The sequence below is a fragment of the Carassius auratus genome, chromosome 12, assembly GCF_003368295.1.
Source record: "Carassius auratus strain Wakin chromosome 12, ASM336829v1, whole genome shotgun sequence".
In the NCBI taxonomy this organism is placed as follows: Eukaryota; Metazoa; Chordata; class Actinopteri; order Cypriniformes; family Cyprinidae; genus Carassius; species Carassius auratus.
This window is the reverse complement of record NC_039254.1, coordinates 7,642,962-7,668,112: the sequence shown is the minus strand read 5'-3', so window position 1 is coordinate 7,668,112 and position 25,151 is coordinate 7,642,962. Positions and strand designations below refer to the sequence as shown.

Genomic DNA, 25,151 nt, shown 5'->3' with positions numbered 1-25,151 from the left:
TGGGGGAGCAGAAGGTGAACATGAACCATAAGGTAAGAACACAACGAGGTATTTTTTTTAATGCATGGATCGATTGATGTAACAATAAATAAATACATGTTATTTTTATTACATTCTAGTTCATATGCTTCATTCTAGCCTAAATGTGTGCCTACTGCCATCTCGTGGTCAATCCTGATCCTACAAATACAGCTTATATTTCAAGAGATCATCTCGATCTTATTCATGCAATTTAATTAAAAAAAAATGCCTTTTTTTTAAATCGCAGAATAAGATATAAATTCAATGCACAGTTTATTTACAGGTTTGTCAAGAAATCTGATAAAACTTGTAGTCACTTAAGCTACTGAGAAAGTGCAGACAAACCATTTTCATGAATGATGTATGCATTGTACGTTTTCACTGATTGATTATTGGCAATTTAATCGACAAAGTAAATACTCCCTAAATTAATAAAATTCCCTTAACCACTATACCCCTTAAAATATATATTAATTGATAAGCTGATACTAGCTAGAAAGACAGAAATAGTGAATATGTCATTTTTTGTGACTTTTCATATTTTTTTTTTCTTTTTTTTTTTTTTTTACAACAAACAGACTATGATCATTTTCCCATTTGTTAAATAATGATTTAATATAGGCAACAGCTTCAATTTAGAAACGGCATCATATTTAGCTGTTCTGGATTTAAGCTGTTGTTTCGACTGGCCATGAGTCTGGCTTTCTCCATGTCAAAGGCAATGTCAGTTTGGGATCACGGTAGACACAACAGCAAGGTATTCGCATGCAGCTTCACTCAGGTACCAGTTTTCATCTTCTGGGAAATTCCAGAATGCAAGGGATCCCGGTCGATCTGCAACATTTCCTTTTCCAAGTATCCCCTCAGACCCTTAAGAAAATTCTCTGGCTGTTGAAAGTATCTCCCTTGATTCTCTTGATCCAGGTGTTTCATTTCGGCAATGACTGTTCTCTTAATGCGGGTGGAAGTCATCTTCTCAGAGAGAGCAATGTCTTGGCATCTCAGGTCAAGAGCGGTACTAAATGTCAACCTGTCATTTTCTTTCTTTCTGCTCACTCAATAAGTCAATGTTAAATTAAATTAGCACTAGGCATATGGCCTCTGAGATTCTTTCTAGCATGTTTAGTGTAGAAAGCCATTTTTACCTTTGAACTGAGCCAGGTTATTGTAACTGCAGCTTTTTGTGTGTGTGTGTGTGTGTGTGTGTGTGCCTTTTTGAGGTGACCTTGTGCTTCAACATTAGAAAAAATACTTTTTATATTTTCCAACATCAGCTCTTTCCGGTCACAAGACTCAAGCATCTCCTTGAAGACCAAATCCAAAGTTGGGTATGAGATCCCATCCTGCCTTTTTGATGTCTCTTTTTATCCCATCTTTATTTGTCACTACCACTTTAACCTTGCTCCCGATTCCCCATTTATCTGCTATTTTCAGAAATTGCCTAACAAAATGACTAGGCTTTTATTCTTCAGGTGGAGGTGTGGTTTCCAAAACATAGGATTGCTGAGTCCATGTTATCAGTCTGGACAGGGTTATCATGTATGTTTTGTTTGCTGTGGTGATCCACACTACAGAAGACAATGAAACCGTATCCACACTTTCTAGAACTTTGTGCACAAGTTGTATTGTTTTGGAAAACAATTGTTTCCAGGTATATCAGTAGGTGTTGGTGGATAATGGAACCTTTCACTCATAGACTTGTAGAGTATGGTGAGTGGAGGTAAATCTGAAATAACCATATCCAGTAAGGGGTTCCACTGATCACCCATAGAAGAAAAACAGCAACTTATTTTATACATTGCATATGTGTGTGAAAATGGAAAGCATTTTTTTTGTTTTTATGTCTCATGATTTTTGCTCAAAATGCAATAAAAAGTGTGTATGCCAGGATCTGTCATTTTTAGACAACACTTTTACATTTTTCAAACTGGTATGGTCAATAGATTTATGGTTTTAGAACACTGCCTTAAACTTGTGCTCACAAGTACAAACTCGTCTGGTGTGCTATACCTGTGCATAATATAATTTAGTATTATTCTAACCATTATGAACCATTAACAGGATTTTGAAAGCAAAAGTATGCATGGTTTTATTTTAAATTTATATACAGATGGTTTGATTTTAAGACAAATTTTAAATTTGTGATTTTAGTTTGCTCATTTGTTAACGGCCCATAAAGAGAACCCATAGAGAATTGTATTTTTCTCCGTTCATGTCCTCACTTCTTTCCGCCCTGTGCTGATCCTTCATTTAGGGTCTGTATCTTTGAACCTGTCTGGTCCTCCTTATGATATTCTTAGAATTTAACAGCTTATTTTTCCTGTAATTACTTACTGAAAATCAAACCAACCAAATGAAGACGTAATTTGCAACATATTCAACAAGTTTGTAGGCAAGTATTTAATAAAGAAAACTGTCCAACTTCCTAAAATGCCCTGGAATGAGTATCAAAACCATCCAGTTATGAAAGGAGCAAAATCTCTTGCTTCTGGCTTGGTTTAAATGTAGCTCCTCCTTCCCTGCCTCACCTTATTTATTCTTCAGTTTCAGTTGCGTTTCTGTGAAAGTGTTTGATTTTTTTATATATATATATAAAGGTAGTTTACTATATTATTTGGTAACAATATTTTTTTTTTAAAGATTTTTTTTACATTTTAATTCATAGATTACAAAGACAACAGACTACAACAGATTTCAAAGACTTTTACAGGTGTGGATGTGGTGGCAGATATTTACATTTTGACATTTAAATTGTGAGCGTATTTGAAAAATGCACAGTGCTGAGCATCATTTCCATAAAGTATAGGTATATTACATAATGTGTTTTCTTCATTTGTTGCTGTTCAGAAACAGGATCATGTTGACATTTTCTGGCTCCAGAAAGTTTCTCCTGTTGGCGAGCTGTGATTCCTGCAGCTGGTGCACACGTTCCACTGGAATTGCAGTGGAGACCACTGTGAGGTACTTGCGGGCCACCGTTGGCAGTTTTTTAAACTCTTTATTGCTCTTCCAGAATTCAAGAGCGTTCGCTGAAATGTTTGTTGTTTTCCAGTACCTTTGAAAGACTGACTCTTGACTTTCAGTGTCACGACTGCAGTGCTCTGCAGATCCTCTGATCTGTTTCCTGATTTCTTCGGTGATATCTTCAATGCCAGACTCCTGCAGCACGCTGGTTTTGTATTGCGGGTCCAGTGCTGTGCTAACTCTAAATTGAAGGATTTTCTTGCTGCTGCCAATATGATAGTCACATATTTTTGACAGTTTCTTCGCTATTCCATTCCCCCCCATCCATTGTTTTCTCAACCCTTTCTGCAGTTTTTGCACAAGCGGTATGATTTTTGAGATTGGGCTGAACCCTTGACTTCCCGCTTCCTCTGTGACCTCCTTTAGAATATTCAGCACTGCCACAATGTTTTCCATTATTTTTCTTTCATTCTCACTCAGACAAAGATCATCCACTCGTCTGTCGACAAAAACTTTAAAGATGGCTGGCCACTGCTCTAAGATGTTCTTCAGCATATGGAGGGTAGTTAGCCAGTTTAGACCACTGGACTGAATCAGTTCACTTTGCCTGAGACTAAGAGAAGCACCGTACAGCTGGAGATTGTGTGAGGCTATGTCACTTTGGTGGAAAAACGCAACTATTTGCTGACATTTCCTCAGTAGAGATTCGCAGTCGGTTATCTGCATGGTTTCCCTGAAAACTTTATCCAAAGTATGAGCAAAACAAGGTATATAGGTCCATCTGCCTCCATTGATACGGGCCTTCTTTATGCCGTCAACATTTGAGACCACACTCTGAGTTTTTTCTGTGACGTTCCACTCGTTTGAAATTCTCAAAAGGTGCTCTGCTGCGTTCTCTGCTGTATGCTTGGTGAGTAAATGGGCTGTATCTAGCACATACGATGTCAGCTTCCAGTTTTCGGTGATGAAGTGACAGGACACTGTCAGGTAAAACACCTTCTCACTGGAGCTCCACAACTCCGCTGAGAGAGCGAGGTTACTTGCGTTATTGACTGCGTTCTGGACTTCCACCCTCTTGTGTCTGTAAAGGTTCTGAAGTTCATTTCGGATGCATGAGGCACTTAACTGAACATCTAAAGAGGATTGTAGAGTCCTTGTGAGATAATGTCTTGTCACAGAACTTAAGGGCTGCAGATCCTTTATAATTATATTCAAAACTTTGTCATTTGAGCCATAACCTAATTAAAATCAAACACATTAAATTAGATATAAATTAGTCATACTTTAGATGTTTTTCTCATAGTAACTTCATAAAAGTTAATTAGACCTCACCTCTGTTTGTTGGTAATTCTTGCTGATTATGGTTCTGTTGAGCTTGTAAATTAGGCTTACCATGTGTCCATTTTGGCCCTGTATATGATGAATACAAACATATTTCTGTATTACCTTATGAGAAATCTGAATTATCTTATGATAATATATATATATATATATATATATATATATATATATATATATATATATATATATATATCAGAATGAGCTTTATTGCCAGGTATGTTTACACATACGAGAAATTTGTTTTCGTGACAGAAGCTCCGCAGTGCAACAGAATGAGAGAGACAGAACATAAACTCATAATAAAAGAATAAAAAAAAAAATAAAAAAAAAAATACAAATAAGTAGATAATTTAAGTATATAAGTATATATATATACACACACACACATATACATACATACATATATAAATATATATATAACACTGCTTATAGAAAAGTTAAATATGAAAGATTTTGCAGCTGTGCAATTTAACGGTTAATAAAAATGTGCGACGTTTATTTTGCAGTTCCTCTGTATAGCCGTTCTTTACGCAGTAAAACCACAAACACATAACCTTGCACATAAATAGAGCTTCGGTTAGGTGCTTTACCTGTGAATAATATAATTTAGGATTATACCATTATACTAACCGTTATGAACCATTAGCACTTGATTCTTTAGAAGGTTTGAATTTAAGGCAAATTTTAAATTTGTGATTTAGTTTGCTCATTTGTTAACGCTCCATAAAGAGAACCAACCCATAGAGAATTGTATTTTTCTCCGTTCATGTCCTCACTTCTTTGTAAGCAAGTATTTAATAAAGAAAACTGTCCAATTTCCTAAAATTACCTGGAATGAGTATCAAAACTATCCAGTTATGGAAGGAGCGACATCTCTTTATTCTGGCTTGGTTTAAATGTAGCTCCGCCTTCCCTGCCTATTTATTATTCAGTTTCGGTTGCGTTTCTGAGAAAGTGTTTTTTCTATTGTCTCTCTGTTGGTCTTGCACACAGTTTTTTTTTTTTAAGGTAGTCTACTGTATTATTTGGTAATAATTTTAAGATTTTTTTTTAAAGATGTTTTTGAAGCTGAATTACATTTAAATCCATAGATTAATAAACAGATTTCACAGCCTCTAACAGGTGTGGATGTGGTGGCATCCGTGTCACAGATATTTACATTTTGACATTTAAATTGTGACCGTATTTGAAAAAAATAACAATAACAATGCTGAGCCACAAAAAAAAAAAAAAAAAAAAAAAAAAACAATAACACCACTAGAGCTTAGGTTAGGTAGTCTGTGTACCGATTTTTGGGTCTTTATGTCGAACATAATGGGAAGCCATGTGAGTGGTATAAACTCAGAGCTGGACGGTGTAAGCAGTTCTGGGACCTTACCGTATATACGTTTATACGGAAGCGGCATGAACCTATCCTTTTGAAAATCTCGTTGTCTTCTTCCTCTTCCTCTGTGGAAATCATTTGCTAGAGGTGACAACAAACATATGCACATGACACATTTTTAATATCCTATCTTTTATGTTTCACAAAAGCCAAAATGAATCCTTCTCATTCTACCAGCCACTTGATTTTTAAAACGTTGCCTTTAAATATATATAAAGTAAACTTACAATAACACAATTGCTATGAAGAAAGCAATAAAATAACAGACAACAAAAGAAATACTTACCGAAGTGTACTCTCCTTCTGCTCATGTCTCTGGATAATTTGGAGCAATACAGAGCTCAGATGTCACACAGTCTATGCTGGAGGGATGTTAAGCAGCTTAGGTTTCGTTTTCGTGCAGAAACATTTAAAAGTTAATTTGAATATGTGGTTGTGTAACCCACCACTGACGCACAGTCTAAGAGGGTGTGTTTGTGGTAAAACAAATGATGATCTTTGATCAGGTTTTGTGGTTTGACGGTTTTACAATGCCTACAACGATACATGGATTTTTAAACAAGTTTTAATAGCGGTTGTCTGACATATCCACTGACATACGGGACACTCATGGGCTGAAGTGGACAGATTTAGCACGTGAGCAAGTGTTTTAATCTTCGAGAGAGAGAGAGAAAGAAAAAACAACAACATTGTGAGAGTTTCTCTTTCAACGTCCAGCAGAGGGCACCAATGATCTTTCTTTCTTTTTTTTTCAACACAACTGAGTGAGTGACCCGTGGTTTTTCGCTAGTGAGAAAGAGACATGATCTTTAAGCTACTGCATGTTATACAATATTATACTAGGCTATAGGCCTATTAATATTATCTGCCTATTGTTTTATAGTAATTAAAGTAGTTAGCATTATTCCACGTTTAAAACAGTCCTGTGTTAATATTTTTTTTTTTCACATGACCTCGTCAGACTAGATGTAAGCGGAAACCAGAAATAGATCATAATCAACATTCACAACATGTATGTCAAAACCGAGATGTTTATTGTAGCTGTACGTCTTGACACTTCTTGTCATCAATCTTCCGATTCCATTCAGTTGAATAATCATGCTAATTGTTGAGCCTATGTAGTTTGGTGTATATAGGCTAATATTGTACGTATTTGTATAGCCTAATAATCTAAAAATACAAACAATTTGTACGTTAAACAATTTTACTTACCGCGTTAGGTCATGAAGCAGAAGCAGATTTAATACAGCTGCTTCATTGTTCAAGAGGGAAGTTATTATAGACAGTTTAGATCATTGGGACAGTGTCCCCTAGTGGTAATTCATTACCTGCAGACTTTCTGCAAATTTTTTTTTTTTAACTGTTTTTAAAGCATCCTTACAGTGGTTGTGTGCAACAAAGGCCCTGGCGAAGTCGAACATCATTAGCGCAGGCATGAATAACAATCTTACTGTATTCAAGTTTAGCATTACCCCGCACTTTTAAATTTGCCAAGATGTCAGGTGCTCTGGCTCCCGGTAAACATTTGACTATGGTGGCTGGTGTCTCTATATTCACGTTCCGTACAATAGAATCAGCAATAACAAGAGCACTTTCATCAGGTTTCTCAGTGGGTGCATCGCTGAGTGGGGAGAACCTGTTTAATGTTTTGATCGGAACAGAAGAGCAGTGTTTTGACCCACGACTACGCTGCCTCACTGTCACCCAGTTGCCCTGCTGCAGGGGCTCTGTTGCCGGAACCAAACAATGTACAGGAATCCCTGAGCTAGATGCATCCAAAGCCGTATCTAGAGCCCTAACATTCTTACTGTCCTCAATTAAAGTTTGGATGGTGTCTCTAATTCGGAAATCTTCTCTGTCAGCCTAACTATTTCCCTGCATTTATCACATGTGAATTCCTAATCTGGTACAGAGATAGATAAACTGTACATGTGACAAGAGGTGCAAATAACAATAGCAGGAGAAGCCATTACTCACCGTGCTTGATGAAATATTCTTACCACAGTTGTTTGATGAACTTGTGAAAAACTGGAGCGAGAGTGAAAGGAGAGGAGAAAAGAAAACAGCATAGGTTCGAATGAAAATGCTAATGACAAGCTAACGAGTGCTAAATCCAAACCACCTGTCACTCAAGTGGCCACACCCTTAATTATGCCGAACTTTAAGTCTTAATATAATTTAAATGGATGAGTTATACATCAGTTGCCATGAAGACCAAAATAATTTTTTGCACCAGGCTGTAATCATGTTTTGTTCTGCTGTAAAGTGGGGAATTTTAATATGAAGAGTCTATGGGACTGACTCCGTTTTGCAGCCAGGCTCAAGCGGCCAGTCGATGAATTGCAGTTTTAGTCACTTTCTTATTAGCTTCACAAGAGTGAGCTTGTAACTATGGAAGTTGGCACTCAGTAACCACACAGTATTTTTTTTTGTTTGAGGCGAATGCGCCAAAATATTACATAATTATGGCGCAATACTTCACCAGTTTTTGAAAAATGCTCCCAGCACCATGTTTGTGTACCTGTGCGATGTGTGAGGGAGGAAACAAAAAAGAAGAGGACAACAGAGTGTCACATTTGGATGAGTACTGATGAGACATTATGTGCTGCAGACGACAAATCAAGTAAGTATATCTTCATATATGTTTTCTTTATCCTTAATTTAGTCTTGCCATTTGTGTGGCTTTCACCATAACGTGGCAGTTCTTGCTATATGAACTCAGGAGGTTGAATTAATCGCATAATTTATCTCTGACTGCATTCTGATATTGGATAAAAAAATTGGGCGCTACTGAACAAAATTCAGAGATCTGATCTTGTAATATTTAATGTACATAATCTATATTATAACGACCATTAATATTCAATATATCAGCCACGTCGACGTGCGTGAAATGCGTTGACGTGTCACACCGTTTAAATCTCGCGTAATGGCATACTGGGAATGGAGAGAGTTGCATTCTATCACAAAAACAGAGACCACTGTTATCAAAAGTATGGGACTACTTCAAACAGAGGCCAAATAAGATGGCCACTTGTTCCCTTTGAAAAACCGATATGGGGTACCATGGCAGCACAACTGCGATGCACGAGCACCTCAGAGGAAAACATCCTGGCGCTCCCCGTTGTTACGGTTTAACTGGTTATCGTGTGACCAACTTCCTCGTTCAAGGCAAGGCAAGGCAAGGCAAGTTCAAGTTCAAGTTCCAGTCTGCTTTATTGTCAATTTCCACATGTACAGTACATACATACAGAGAATCGAAATTGCGTTACTCTCAGACCCCCGGTGCATACAGATAACATTAACATTAAAGCCCCGAAAAAATAACTAGATCAAATATAAAATGTAGATACAATTATACAATAAGGGAATTATAAAAAAAGACATATAATAAAAATAAAAGTTAAAAATAAAGTTAAATAAAGCAGCGCAAGGTAAATGACAGATAGAGTGCAAATCAATGAAGTGAACAACAGTGCAGTTAGAAGATTTTTTAGTGCAAAAAAAATCCCTTATTAAAAATATCTTAAGTCTAATTAAAGTGACAAGTGACAAGTGACCAAGAGCAGTTATTTAACTGACTGATGAGGTAGTTCCATGCCGAGTGAGGTAGTGAGCGGTGAGTGAGCAGACCAATGCTGCACAAGTGACTCGTGCATGTCATCATATAATTAGTGTGTGTGTGGGGGTGGGGGGGGGGGTGGTCATAGTTCAGTGGTGCCTGGGGAAGAAGAGGGGAGGGGGGGCAGGTTCGGGAGGGAGTTCAGCTTCCTGACAGCCTGGTGGATGAAGCTGTCCTTCAGTCTGCTGGTCCTGGCCTGGAGACTCCGCAGTCTCCTCCCTGATGGCAGCAGGCTGAAGAAGCTGTGTGATAGGTGAGTGGGATCACCTGTGATGCAGAGGGCTTTGCGGGTGAGACGTGTTCCATAAATGTCCTGGAGGGAGGGTAGAGAGACTCCAATGATCTTCTCAGCTGCTCTCACTATGCGTTGTAGAGTCTTTTGGCAGGACGCGTTGCAGGCGCCATACCACACAGTGATGCAGCATGACAGGATGCTCTCGATGGTCCCTCTGTAGAAGTTGTACATGATGGGGGGTGGGGCTCTGGCTCTCCTCAGTTTGCGGAGGAAGTAGAGACGCTGTTGTGATTTCTTGGCCAGTGCTGCGGTGTTTTCAGTCCAGGAGAGGTCCTCTGTGATGTGCACACCCAGGAACTTGGTGCTGCTCACTCTCTCCACAGTCGCACCGTTGATGGTCAGAGGAATGTGCTTAGTGTGTGCTCTCCTGAAGTCTACAACAATCTCCTTCGTCTTCTCCACATTCAGAGAGAGATTGTTGTCACTGCACCACCCAGCCAGGCGGCTCACCTCACTCCTGTAGGTTGTCTCATCTTTGTTGCTAATGAGACCCACCACTGTCGTGTCATCTGCAAACTTAATGAAGAGGTTGGAGCTGTGTGACGGTGTGCAGGTTTTTTTTTTTTTACCTTCATTGAAAAAGTATTTAATCTAATGTCTGCGAATGGTGAACATAACAGTGGTATGAATGGAAGTCATTGTTCTGTGACACAAAATATATGTAGGTCGAGTGTTGGGGTAGATCTACATGCTCAGAGTTCAAGAAAATGCACGAAAACATGCAATCAGTTCAGACATTTGAATCATCTTCAGACACGAACTCATGATGTTTTAGTGAGCAAAAGTCATTAACTGTAAAGAGCCTTTATATTTGCATTCCCATCTGCTCACTTAAGCATGGAAGTGTTCTCTGGTTATGTATTTTAGATTGAAGTCTTGATCTGTTCTGTTTATCTTAACTCTTTAAACAGTATATTGTATAAACAAAACATAATGAGATTCTCTGAAAGATAAAGAGATTCTGATAATGAAGCTATAAATCTGTGCTGTAAACTAGTTTTAATCATTTTAATTAATTTAAAAAAAGTAAAAAAAAAAAAAAAAATATATATATATATATATATATATATATATATATATATATATATGAGTGAAAAATAAAAAAGTGCATCGTGCGTGATACTTTTATTATGTATATATGTATATATATGTATGTATGTATGTATGTATGTATATGTATGTATATATATGTATGTATATATATATATATATATATATATATATATAAACACACACAGTATATATTACATATATTATTTATTTAAATATTTATATATAATATAACACACAGCATATATTATGAAAATATTTACATATACATTTATGTATTTATATTATATATAAATATATTTAATATATAAAAAAACATATTTTTCTTAAATAAAAACATGCGTGTGTTTGTATTTATATACTGTATATACTAAATTAATATACACATATATTATGTAAACAAAAACTTTTATTACAGATGCGATTTAAAGGTGATTCTTTGTATGACAGGATAAATGTTATTCTATTCTCCAGTATTTCTTTCATAGTAGAAAGGTCTAATATATATATTGACATTTTCACTGGATATAGGCAGTCATTACTCTGTTCTACTCGGGGCATCCAGAAGCCTCTTGATCTGTATACATCCTGAATGTTGCTTTGAGAGAAAAGCTTATTTTTGCAACATTTCTCTTTTTGTTTTCTCCTGTCAGCATTGAGACGTGTGCACCACCCCTTGACACGTTCCGGCCCTGACCCCTGCCGGGTGGAGCAGGGTGAACTTCCTTCCTGTGGAGACCCACGAAGGTTCTACGAAACAACAGTTCTTTCCTGGGATGCCAGTGTTGCCAGGATATGAGTGGATATAGTAAACAGAGCTGTTCATACAGTTTGTAGCCTCGTGAGCAGGAAATGGAGATGAACACGGATACAGCAGCACTTAATCACCAGCATTACTCTTACCTCACCAGATTTGTATGTATGAGGACTTGAGTTACTTATAATTTGTTTATAAGAGGGCGGTACACAGACCACAACCTTCAGATTGGAAGTTGTCCATGCTGTTGGCAGTTGCAATTATTATAAATAAAAAGTTAAGCTGATGCAATGTAAAATAATTTCTCTTTTCCCAGGTGAATGTAAAGAAATGACACCAAAATTTGTAAACACTGTGGTTTGCAGCGCTTTTGGCATTGCTCTATTTGTTGAAGCAGCCCCTAAGAATTTGAGCGGAATTTTTGTGCATTTATTGAGGGTAATAAAGACCCATGTGGCTTTATAACCCCGTGCATCTCCATTGTACTGTTAAGTTATGATGTGCTCATTGAGGACCAGTAGCAAGCTTGAACTAGTGCCAAGAACTACGCTGCAGTTCTGTTTGCTAGGACACATCCTGCTTTTACTGTCTCAACAATATTTTCTTTCCTTTATGATGTCCTACACAGGCTGAAAGATTTATATTCATGCATTTGACGGTTGTTTTTATCCAAAGCAACAGAAGTTGCATTCATTGTATACATTTTATAATTTCAAGCATTCACTGAAAATCAAAACCATGGCTGTGGCATTGCTATATTGCATGCTCTATTGTTTGAACCCTGGAATGCATCTGGCTGTCATTCAAAATATATGAAAGGCTTTTGTCACTTTGCATGTACTTACACACCTTGTGTGGTCTTCGGTCATTTCTGACCGGAGAATTTTACATTTGGATTTTTTGTTTTATTTATTTATTTATTTTAAATCGTAGCTTCACCAGAATGGTATGAAACTTTCATGGCACTTGATATGTGAAATAAATATATATATATATATATATATATATATATATATATATATATATATATATATATATATATATATATATATATATATATATATAAAAAATTATAAATAATAACTGTGGGCATGATTTGAAAAGCTAAGTGTTAGTAAAAAAAAAAAAAAAAAATTATATTTTTATATATATATATATATATATATATATATATATATATATATATATATATATATATATATATATATATAGCCACACTCATGGCTCGGTCAAAAATGACCGACCAAAGGATATTAATGGCAAATGAAAAAAAAAAAAAAAAAAAGTGTACAATTTTATGTGTACAATCTACAGAATCCCCACAATGCAGAAAAAAATTGCACCGCAATGAAGGAGTGAAACTATAAAACATCTAGAGTGCAAAATCAACACACACGCAGACACACACTCACACTATACATACCTATGAACTGGTGTGAAGGTAACACTGCAACTATGTAAAATAAAATCAATAATTCGACTACAATTCAGTAACAAAAGTGGACAGCATCAAGGGTTACACTAAAATTTCAAGAGTGAAAACAGATGCATCCACTCACACACACTTACTAACACACACTCACAGACACACACATACAAAATTTTACATACTCACATTAATTTGTATTGCTATAACCATATAGCCAAAATGAGTTAAAATCAGATCAGACCCAAAAGGATTAAGGTCCGATAAAGCATTCCTGTTCATTTTTTGTTACATTTTTATAGAATTTTAACAAAGTGCTTTCTGTGTTCAGGTTTGAATGTAGTTATAATAAGGCATTAAAAAATATATTTAAAAAAATACTACACTTCATATTAACATCTATATCAACAAAAAATATAAACCTTGACAAAAAGTAGTCTTTGAGAATGCCTTAATATGCATTTAAATCCACAACCTAATAAATAAACAATTATGTATAAAACATCTATGGAATTCACAAGCCTCTCTATAGAGTTCTGTACAGGAATCCAGTGGTTACACCCTGAAATTAAAAGAGGTGCTATTCTGTCTCCAGAAATTGGATTGTAAAGCCCTAGTTTCCATCATTTAATCTGAAATCCTGAATTAATTGAAAAATATTTGTTTAAAATTAGAAAAATGATTTGATGTACTATTTTCAAAGGGAAAAAATTGATCATAATTATTGCATAAATGTTAATTAGTACCATGAAATTCTCTCAAAAAACAAATGAAGAAAAAAAAAAACATATATATATATATATATATATATATATATATATATATATATATATATATATATATATATATATTTAAAGAAAAAAAGTTACATTGTCAGGTGTTCAGTCACTTTTGACCGTGAAAACCATGAGTGTGACAAATTAAGAATGCTTATCATATACCTTTTTAGCTTTCTTTGTGTAAATAATAAATGGTAAATGTTAGAAGTGCATTTTGTTTAGTTTCATTTTGCTTTGCTTTGCTCTTTTGTTTATTGTTTGTTTTATTTTGTTTGAATAGTTTTGTTTTGCTTTTTGTTTTTATTTTGTTTTGCTTTGCTTTTAAGTGCTTTGTTGTTTCTTTGTTTTGTTTTAATTCATTCTTTCTTTTCTCCTTGTTTTATTTTTCTCTTCTCTGTTCTGTTTTTTTTTTTTTTTTTTTTTTTGCTTTGCCTTGCCTTGCTTTAGTTTATTAAATTATTATTAGCCTATTAGTATTTACATTTTTTTGTTTTGTTTTGCTTTGCTATGCTTTTCTTTTGTCTCTCACAACCCATTTGACCCATTTTTCTCTTCTATCTCTATCTTTTCTCTATCTTTACTACGATTTGCCCTTAACATTTGCACTGTATACCTGACTGACAGCAGGAGGAGACACTGGCTGACTGATGTGCCACTCACTCCATCTTCAAGCAAACATAAGGCTCACCTACAGGGTTCCACTGCAGATTTTGGCCTGCTGGTTGTTGGGGTGGTTGTCATGGGTGGAGTCAAACATCTGGTGAGTAAAATGTTTACTACAGATTAGAGTTACTTGCATTTTTTCCTTAAAGGCATAGACCACCCCTAAATGAAAATGATGTCATTGTATATTCCCCCTAATGTCATTCCAAAACTGTATGAATTCTTCTGTCAAACATAAAATAAGATATTGTGAGAAATTCTGACAGTTATGGTTCTTTAATTGTGTGTGTGTGTGTGTGTGTGTGTGTTACCTCTTGATTCGTCTATATAAGCATCATTTATTTCAGGAGCGATAAGACTTTCTGCCATGTGCTTGGAGTTGCCCTTCCATCCACTTTTTTATAACCTGATCTTACAGTGACTTGTATGAGATTAAACGCCGAGTCCAGGCTTGCAGGACACGGGTCAGGTGAAATTGTTTTGCAGACGAGTAGGCTTATATTTCCTTAGCACTATAAATACACACACATACACACACGCAGAGTCCACCAACACTGATACTCAGAACGTTCACACACATAATATACTGTAGATATCAACCATACTGCTCACCACACTCTCTCAGGCATGAGATGGGAGGCTGCAGTGTGAATTTAGGCCTTGTCTAGTGGGTGTATTTATAAGTGGTGAAACCCGCCTAGTCCTGCGTGCCGCGGATGCCATGGGTGTTACCAGAGCAGCCACCAAAGGCCACATACATTCCCAAAGCCTCAGGCATTAAAGAAACAGAACAGCCATCCATGTCTTGTGTTTATTTATACTGCGCCAATGTTAATTTAGTTTTCATGTGTGTTTTTTTCTGCTATGCAGTACCGTTTCAGCCTTTAGACTGTGCGGTAATTTAAGGAACTATTTCTGTAAAAGGTTTTCAAGGTCTAATATAAAAACAGAGATATGCTCTGGTCAAGTTCTGGCACTTAAACATTATTTTTAAATAGATTTCTTACAAAAATGGATAGAAAGTGAACAGGAGGTAACCAAACAGATATAAGACAGACAGAATGTATGTATATGTATATGTACAGTTCAAGAGGTTTTTTTTTTTGTTGTTTGTTTTTTTTTTTGTTTTTAACCGAAGTGTCTTGTGCATATTAAGGCTTTATTTATTTATTTATTTCAATAAAAAAAAAATACAGAATAAACCCTGTTATTTTGTGAAATATTATTCCAATTTGAAATATCTGTCCCATTTTAATATATTTTAAAAGATAATTTATTCCTGTGATGCAAAGCTGAATTTTCAGCATCATTACTCCAGTCTTCAGTGTCACGTGATACTTCAGAAATCATGCTAATATGCTGTTAATCTTGTCATATTCAAATTATTTAGAAAAAGGGGAATTATATAAACACTGGAAGAGTTTTAAATAAATATTTAAAATTATTAATTAATAGATATTTTATTTTAGAAGTTTAGCTTTCAAATATCTGGAAACAATGGCTGGAAACAAACATCCACTCAAACAAAAGAAGTCCAATTATTGACAATTAAATAATATTTACTTAACTGTACAATTTATCTTTCATAACTTATTTATTATTTGGTGACTTGATTAGTATTTATAACTCATATTTGACATGTTTTTTTTGCAGGTGGCTGAAAGTATAAATATTGTTTACAACTAAATTATGAAGTCTTATTTTTTTCTTCTTCTCCATATCTTTGTTGAAAAGGCGTAGAAGTACTAAAAGACAGCATATTGTGACCAAGTTGCACACTGTGTCTTCTTTCTCTCTCGAACAGAATGTTTTTCCATTGAGTTTTCTATCTCAAATAAAAGCGGCATTCATTTTGGTTATTTTTAGAGCCAATATCCATCCTGAAACATCATTCCTGTATTTCTGCACAGGACAACAGAGGATCGGAAAACCTGAGAACACTCTTGAAATGGCAACAGGAAACGAGGAGAAATGAAGTGAGCTCCGTGCCAGAGGCTCTTTAGAGATCCAAGAGTCCCATCAGCAGAAGCGCAGAGGGGTCCATAAACCCAGCGGTCTCCACTCAAGTTTCCATCTGCTAAATTCTAGTCTAGTTAAATAAGAGGCGGAATCTTTTTCCAGCAGGTACATTTATCACTTGACATTTCCTCTTGTGAAATGGTCGTAGCAGAACATTACAGCAGCATATGCTGAGCATGCAAGAGTTTATCAGGAGCAAAATGGGCTCAGTATTTTGTGCAGAAGTACACTGTTAAAAAATGTTTTTAAGATAAATTAAATGTATCTGATGACCAAGATCAATAAATTTGATTCATCCATCAGTTTGCATAAATAAAGGGTACATTAAAAATAAACATCAGATAGGAGTCAAGGCATTTAAAAGCAGGAATTTTAAATACATTTTACTTTTACTTTTTAAAAATTTGTTCATATAATAGTCAGTTTTGTAGAAAAAAAATTATAAAATAAAATAAATCCTTTAAATAATTTAAGTAATTTTATAAAACTTTTTCATCCCTAAAGGTTGATTTAAATTGTATAAAATATATATATATATATATATATATATATATATATATATATATATATATATATATGTATGTGTGTGTGTGTGTGTGTGTGTGTGTGTGAATAAAAAACTATTTTTTATCAACATAACTCCAAATTCATCATTAAACTGCAATATTGCTTTTATGTGCGTAAGTCTATTACTTGAGTGACTCATGTGATTCACTTATTTAAATAATATTATGATGTACTTGAAGCACCTCATTGTTTTTTTGTTTTTTTTTGTTTTAGTTTTTTTGATGAGTGGATGAAGTATGGAATGTGTTAGTAAAATGTGTCCCTTCATAAGATTTTGCTTCTTCTTTTTTTTCCTGCTGCGCAGAGTCCACTATTACTGTACTGAGATCAGTGGGACAGCTGGACATGAGAACTGGCTTCAACATCCATGACCTTCAGAGAGGTCAGCCCACATCCACATGCTCTTTGGCACAGGAAGCAGTTTGAGATTTCATTTGATTTTACTGGCACTTGAAATAGCAGGCGATTTGAAAAAAGGTGTGGCAATACCAAAGCTGCTATTTTTCACATTATATAATGGCAGCTGAAATCAATGGAAAGTGTTTTGCAGGAATCAGATTATGTGTATGAAATGGAATTACATTATGAAACTGTTTCCCTATTTAAATAAGCTAAGAGGCTTGTAAGCTGAAAGCAATATGACCATTTCTCTCTCTTTCTCTCTCACTTCAGTGTTTGTTTATGCTGAAGAAACAGAGAGCTGAGAGTGCATAACTGCTCTGCAAATCAGGAAATTATATATTAAAAGGTTACATATACTGAAAATATCTCACCCAGTGCAATGTTTGTTTGAAATCTGTTTGATGCTAATTAAACACAAAGGCCATTGTATTGTTTTAGACTGTTTTTTTTTTTTTGTGAAATATGCTGCTCATGCATGTTAGTTAACAGTGCCAGGGTTAAGTAAGTAATACGAGTAGTATATAGCATTATTAAAAGGATATTTCAAAAAAAAAAAAAAAAAAAATCCACCCACATATTTGTTTTGAACTGCAGACAGTGTTTGATCTGTGCATATTTCTGTCAATGTTATGGATTTAAGACTGATTTTCACTTCGCAGGATGTTTAATTAATGGCCTGGAGTCGTGTAAATTGCTTGTGGATTATTGTGATGTTTTTATTCATCATTCTGATGGCACCTATTCACTACAGAGGATCTATTGGTGAGCAAGTAATGCAATGGTAAAATTCTCTAAATCTGGAGTGAAGAAACACTCATCTGCCACTTGGATCACACGAGGCTGATCATAAAATGTTATCATATAAAAGATCAGAGGCAATTTGACTTTTATACTTTCTCTGTTTCTCTACAAGGTTTCTCTTTCCTCGTGTCTCAGAGAACCAGAGGACAAACTCTGTTCTGTCAAACTCATTCTGCTCCATCTCCTTCAGTCTAGGACAATGAGAACGTCTCTACCAAGATCCTAAATCACTGACAAACAAAGCATTGCACTGGTGTGACAGAAAACAGGCCAGCTGTACCCGCTGCTGGTGTGGGACTGCTCCAGTTTGATGCACATCATTCAACTTGTCTCTTTTGGTTTTCTTTCAAAGGCCTCTTTCTTGTCCTTATTCCCTCTCTCTTTATTGACAAGCCAGAACAGAACTGTCATTTTTGGTGTCCCGCATCTAATTTCAAGGCAGTGGATGTGCACACATAGACAGAGTTTCACCGAGATGGATGTAGGATGATGGTATGATATCAATGTTTGCGGTAGGAGGATGAGTGGGAAGAAAATATGACTGCCCTGTTGATTTTTTTATTTTTTTTGCCAAGTTGTTGGTTGAAGCTGAGTGGACAGAGTTTAGACGGGGCTGGTGCTGTCCTTTGAACTGTGAGCACTCAAACATAGAGAAAGCATGAAAGAGATGGTTTGACATTGAAGATTGTATCACTTTTATTCCTGTTTTGTGGGTGGAATTCCATCTCTGAACTAGAAGTATAAACAGCTCATTTCCGATACTGTGCTCCTCAGTTCATCAGCTTCATCACGCCTCGCTGATGTCTGAGTAATGGGTGAGGACAGAGTTCATCTGAGGTTTCGGAGAACTCACACCACACTGATATATTCTGCAGTGTGTTCATCTGGACACGGCAGCCGCGTGAAACGGCAAAATATTTCCCTTTAGCCATGCAGTCTACATTTTGAAGTTTTATTGTTGACTCCTAATGGAAATTATTGATTTTTTTACAACAACTGAAATCTATTTTACAATGTTGATGATATATATTTTTTTCCCCACACCACCTTCATAAAGTTCTGACTTCTAGATAAAGTTACAGTTTGTGATTATGAGTTTGATTACTGATTAGGATTTTTGTCTTTAGAATAATGTTAGAATAATATATGAAATGGTGAACTGACAATTTTTAATAGAAAGCATTTCTATTTTTAACCTAGTTTTTAATATTAAATGTAAATATAATTGCATTATGTTCTATTATTTTTGATCTAATTATTTTTTGTGATATAAAAATATTTATTATACATAATATGGCAAATTAGTAACAGAAGCAATTTTTGAAATGAATGTATTGTAAAAAAATATAATAATAAAAAAGTCATAATTAACAATTTAAATTAAATACAACTATTTTTAAATTAAATGCTATATGTGTGTGTAAATAAATTGTCTTTTTTGGGGTGAACTGTTCCTTTACAAAGACACTACAATACATTTTATCTTTATATATATATATATATATATATATATATATATATAGAGAGAGAGAGAGAGAGAGAGAGAGAGAGAGAGAGAGAGAGAGAGAGAGAGAGAGAGAGAGAGAGAGAGAGAGTCACACTGAAGGCATCAAGGGCTATTTGACCAAGAGTGATGGGGTGCTGCGCCAGATGACCTGGCCTCCACAGTCACCGGACCTGAACCCAATCCAGATGGTTTAGGGGTGAGCTGGACCGCAGACAGAAGGCAAAAGGGCCGACAAGTGCTAAGCATCTCTCGGGGAACTCCTTCAAGACTGTTGGAAGACCATTTCAGGTGACTACCTCTTGAAGCTCATCAAGAGAAAGCCAAGAGTGTGCAAAGCAGTAATCAAAGCAAAAGAAGAACCTAGAATATGACATATTTTCAGTTGTTTCACATTTTTTTGTTATGTATATAATTCCATATATAATTCCACGTGTGTTAATTCATAGTTTTGATGCCTTCAGTGTGATTCTACAATTTTCATAGTCATGAAAATAAAGAAAACTCTTTGAATGAGAAGGTGTGTCCAAACTTTTGGTCTTTACTGTATATATATATATTTAGATAAAATGTATGATAGGTAAAAATTGATAGCCTGAATGCACTATAAGTTGCTTTGGATAAAAGCGTCTGCTAAATGCATAAATGTAATTTAATTTTAATTGAATACTGACTTTAATGCTGTATTAGTGTTTGGTGCTGCACTTGACATGTGGTACTCTGCCTGTGAGAGCATTATTGGAGATGACAGGGTGTGTAATGTGGCTTGGATGATCAGTGAAGGTGATAGAGTTTCATGGAGAGCAGCAGCAGAAATTTGGAATGGACTGCAGGAAGCTTGGCAAAAGAGTATACAGTGTGCCATACAGGGGCAAACCACACGCTCCTCCTGAGCACTCGTCTCCATAGATGGACTGAAGCCTGCAGCTGTTTTAAGGGCGGGAACTCCTCTGAATTTCAGCGGGACATTAAAATACGGCCCTGATTACGCCCCTGCTATCCCAGGCAGCCGCGGGGCAGAGGTTAAGGGAGGACTCTCTGAGGGAGCTCCACGGTGGGAGGCCCGGCCTGACTCGTGATGGGCACGTGGATCATGAATGGAACATGAACAGAGACCGACAACTGAAGGCTCACCGCAGCAGTTAGTGTTTCACTCCAAGTGCCCGACAAGAAGAAGAACCACACAGGGAGAAAAAGAAAAGAGAGGGAAAGAATAACACAGGGGTTTTAGCACAGTTCTGTCTGGATGACATTATTTCCATATTTTATTTTCCAGATGTGACTCACAGTTAGTTTATGATGGTTAGTGCTTGTCTGGGACCAGCGTTGACATGCAGTTCAACAGAATAGATGATTAATCAACCAACATGGAGTTTTTGATCAAGTGGTTGGATTTTGTTGATCAAAGTTGTAACTCTGACATCAGGTTGCCATTGGGGTTACATATTTCCTAACATAGGAATGGTGTACAGCACAGCCTCAGGTTTGTGTGCACATACTGTAGCTCTGCATTCTCAGCTGTTGGGATTCTGTCTGTCTGCACACTACGAACTAAAGCCATGTGGGTAAAGATGGACCCCAGAATTATCTCACAACTTCACAGGATCAAACACCTAATGTACACTATGCCATTCAATCCCTGTTTGGCTGGGCTCCTTATTTATTTATTTTTTCCTTTTTTTTTCTGTCTGTCAGCTAAAGATAGCTAGTTTTATCTTGCCCTGCAATTCTATGCCATCTTTTCTTTGAACATTCCAAAATATAAAAAATAAAAAGGAAATAATATTGGACATCAATAAATATTTATAAATATTATTTTATTATATTTATTTATTTTACTAATTACCACAAGGTGAATATTATATGATATTATATTATAGTATATTATACAAATTAAATTTTCCATTTTTTATTCAAACTTTTACTTTATTAATTTAATATTGTTTAGGTTTTTTTACAAAATTGTCACTTTATATAATTTATATATTCTGTTTTTGTATTAATTTATATTAGTTTATATTCATTTAATTATTAATTAAATGTTAATTATTATTATTATTGATATTTATTTTTAAATTTTCTACAGGTTTCTTCCTCCAGTTCATTATATTTACATGATGTGTGTATTTTGTTTTGTGTGTATAAACTGTAATGAATGAAATATAATCATTACACCTAGAGAGAAATTTCTAATAATAATAATAATTATTATTATTAATAATAATAATAATAATAATAATAATGACATTTTTAGAGTAAAACCTCCTAAATATCCATAAAACAAGATAAATTCACCTTTTGTTCAAAACTGGCTTATCAAACAAATAAAAAATCTCTCTTTTTGTCATGTTTAATTGATTAATTTAATTTAATTGATATTTTTACTGGAAAGATTCAGATTTATTTATTTGCACATTTATTTATAACATACATAAATACATACATAAATGTGCGTACAATTTATTCATTTATTTATTTATGTTTGTTTGTCTCCTAGAAAGTATTGACTGAACATTTGGTAAATCTCATCCATTCTGATTGATAATGTTGAGAGAAATCTAGTTTGTTACAGTTGCCTTCTGTCTCCCTGCTGTTCACTGTCCTCATAAACACTCATCCTTCACTGTCCTGTCATCTCAAAGAAAGTGGTATCAGGATGGGATGGTGAGACAATCCACTGTTTTCATGAACCAGCCCTCTCTCACAAATTTCTGTCCTCCGTTCTGGCTGAAAGAGGAGCTCTGTTCTCTATCCCCAGACAACATGGTGCAGAGAAAACAGGAAAAGCACAGTCTTGTTAGGAGCTTCTCGAGCAGGGACGCATGACATTTCAGACGCACAGACTCAGGGGGTGGATGGATGAAAGGGTGAAGAGACTGGAAAAATGTCACCCCGCAAATAGAGGCAGACTCAAATATTTTATCCCCTTAATGGACCAGAGTTTTGGACATTACAGTCCTTTTGTCTTTTTGGATTTGTTTTTGACCATGAGGGCTGTCCAAAGTGGAGCATGTTTCACACAGAACTGAATCTTTCCAGACAACTGATGTCTGTTTTCAGGCTGAGAGAATCTTATTCTGCCTGGAATCTTATTCATACAGTTCCCGGAAACTTTCTGGCTCTTGGCTGCATCTTCCCCTGTAGCATTTAGTTTAGGTTTTAAAACTTTTAAAATGAACTGATAACAATACTGTATATCATGATGTGAGGTCCAAAAATTTGTTAATAACAACAAATGTTTGTATTTTGAAATCATATCTTCAGTTCAAATTATATGATTTTTTATTACCATTATTTATTACTATTATTTTTTTATATTATTGTTGTTTTATAGAAAGCCAGCTTAAGTGTCACAAATTTCCTTAAATTCCTGAAAATAGTTTTACTTTTTTCCCTGTAGCCCATTTTCATCAAAGAATATATATATAATTCAGCAAAAATAGCAATTTTTAACTAGCAATTTGAATTAATTTTTATTTTATTTTATTGCAATTCTATTGCAGTTATTTTCTTAGAATTGCCTATATATATATATATATATAAAGTCTTTTAAAATATATACTGTATGCATGTGTATTTATATATACATAATAAATATACACAGTACACACACATATATTATGTTAACATAAACTTTGATTTGCAATTAATCATTTGGCAGCACTAATATATATTTTTTTCTCACTGTTTCACATTTTATTTACTTTATATCTCTCAATTATGAATTTTTGCAAGTTTGTATCTTGCAATTCTGACTTTAAGGAAGAAATTGGGAAAAGAGGAGGAAGAAATTAGGAATCGAGAGAAAAAAAGTCTGAATTGTAAGATAAAAGGTTGCAATTGCATTTTTTTTTTTCATCACATTAACATCCATACATTCAGACATTAAAACATTTACATAATAAAATGAACTGGATAAAGTATATTTTGCATTCATATCGCCATATATATTTATTTAAAGTCAATTTACTCAGTATCATAAATGTGCTTACATCTGATTGAGAATATTTATCTGTTTTAAATGTTAAATGTACCTGATCAATATACTTTATACATGCTCAGTCAATGATGTTTTAGTTTGAAAACTGATTTACATGCAGTGTATAATATTTCAAACGAATCATAAAACTTAGCAAGATTCCACATTCCAAGCCACAGCCACATTTCTGGATCACACCTAATTAACACGTTTGATTGACAGATACAATGGGCACATCTATAGCGCTTGATTTGAGACCATGCTCATAAATTCATCTGAAATGTTAAATATGTGACCTTCTGAAAAAAAAAAATCTTAACTGTTCCTGCTTCTGTTCACTCGCTGGTGGGTTTGTATGTGTCTGTTTCTAGAAGTACCTTTTTGTCCGTATTTATCTATTAAGAATTTTCTTCTCAGAATCATTAGTCATGTGTCAGTCTGTGTGTGTGTGTGTGTGTTGGGGTTTGATGGGGCGAGCTGTAACACCATTGTGCCTGCTGCTGCTGCTGAAGTCAGCCACTGAGCACAGTCTGGCAGCACTCACCTCTGCTGTTTCACTGTTGGCTTTATTACAGCAGTTTTGCTCAGATCAGTCACATGGGTTTGGAGAAACAACATGCCAATATTTTCCACACAGAACTGTGAATCTGACCTCATATACTTTATTGCACAAGACCTGAGTCTTTTAGGCACCATCTATTATACTACTATTATCTAGCTAAGTATAGCAGTAGATTCAGTTATAAATAACCAAGAATAAATAACAAGCAGTGTCTTGTTTACACTGAGTGAAAATAATGATGGATGCTATTTATACAGTGTAAATTAAAGTAAATGTAAAATATCTGAATACAGGTGGGTTGAGTAAATATTGTGCAAATATAAAAAAATATATGAAAACATAATTAATATTAACCGCAAAGTATTATATATATATATATATATATATATATATATATATATATATATATATATATATATATATATATATGCGTGTGTGTGTGTGTGTGTGTGTGTGTGTGGTGATGCCAAGTCTCTAATGTTTTCCAAGCCTATTTATTTGACCACACAGCAAAATCAGTTATATTGTGAAATAATATCACAATTTAAAATAACAGTTTTCTAGATTAAAATATTTTTAAATGTGATTTATTCATGTGATGACAAAGCTGAATTGTCAGCAGTTTCTCTAGTCTTCAGGGTCAAATATAGAAACATTTCTTCTTATCAGTGTTAAAAATGTTTGTGGAAACATTTATTTCTTTGTTAAGAATTCATTGATGAATATAAAGTAGAAAATAACAGTATTTCTTTAAAATGATATTAATTTTATATTAAATAATTGTAAAAATCTTTCATTGCCCCTCCCTAATTTTTTTCATTATTACTGTGGCAGATTAATTAGTCCAAATTTAATGAATAAAATCATATGGAAAGCAATTTTTACTTACTTTCTAAAAGTGTATAAGTTATTAAAAGTTTATTGTGCTTTATTAAGTCTTCAGGCAGCATTGAAACACAGACGATGGCTCTATTGAAGTGACCAATCAGAGACATTAAAGGTCACTTAAAAAGTG

General features: G+C 34.8%; 1 protein-coding gene and 1 long non-coding RNA gene across 2 annotated transcripts; one reads left to right on the top strand and one right to left on the bottom strand.

The window, feature by feature from the left end:
• Positions 1-2,611: 2,611 nt before the first annotated feature.
• Positions 2,612-7,011, bottom strand: LOC113111670 (zinc finger BED domain-containing protein 1-like). Its single transcript, XM_026276643.1, has 5 exons — positions 6,923-7,011; positions 5,997-6,072; positions 5,705-5,791; positions 4,318-4,395; positions 2,612-4,223 (listed from the first exon to the last, which is right to left on the bottom strand). Exons 2-5 carry the CDS (start codon positions 6,019-6,021, stop codon positions 2,851-2,853), a joined length of 1,563 nt encoding a protein of 520 aa, XP_026132428.1. The 5' UTR covers positions 6,022-6,072; positions 6,923-7,011; the 3' UTR covers positions 2,612-2,850.
• Positions 7,012-11,336: 4,325 nt separating this feature from the next.
• Positions 11,337-17,750, top strand: LOC113112216 (uncharacterized). Its single transcript, XR_003293397.1, has 4 exons — positions 11,337-11,592; positions 14,264-14,399; positions 16,213-16,426; positions 17,193-17,750. It is a non-coding gene; the product is annotated as an uncharacterized LOC113112216 (long non-coding RNA).
• Positions 17,751-25,151: the final 7,401 nt, after the last annotated feature.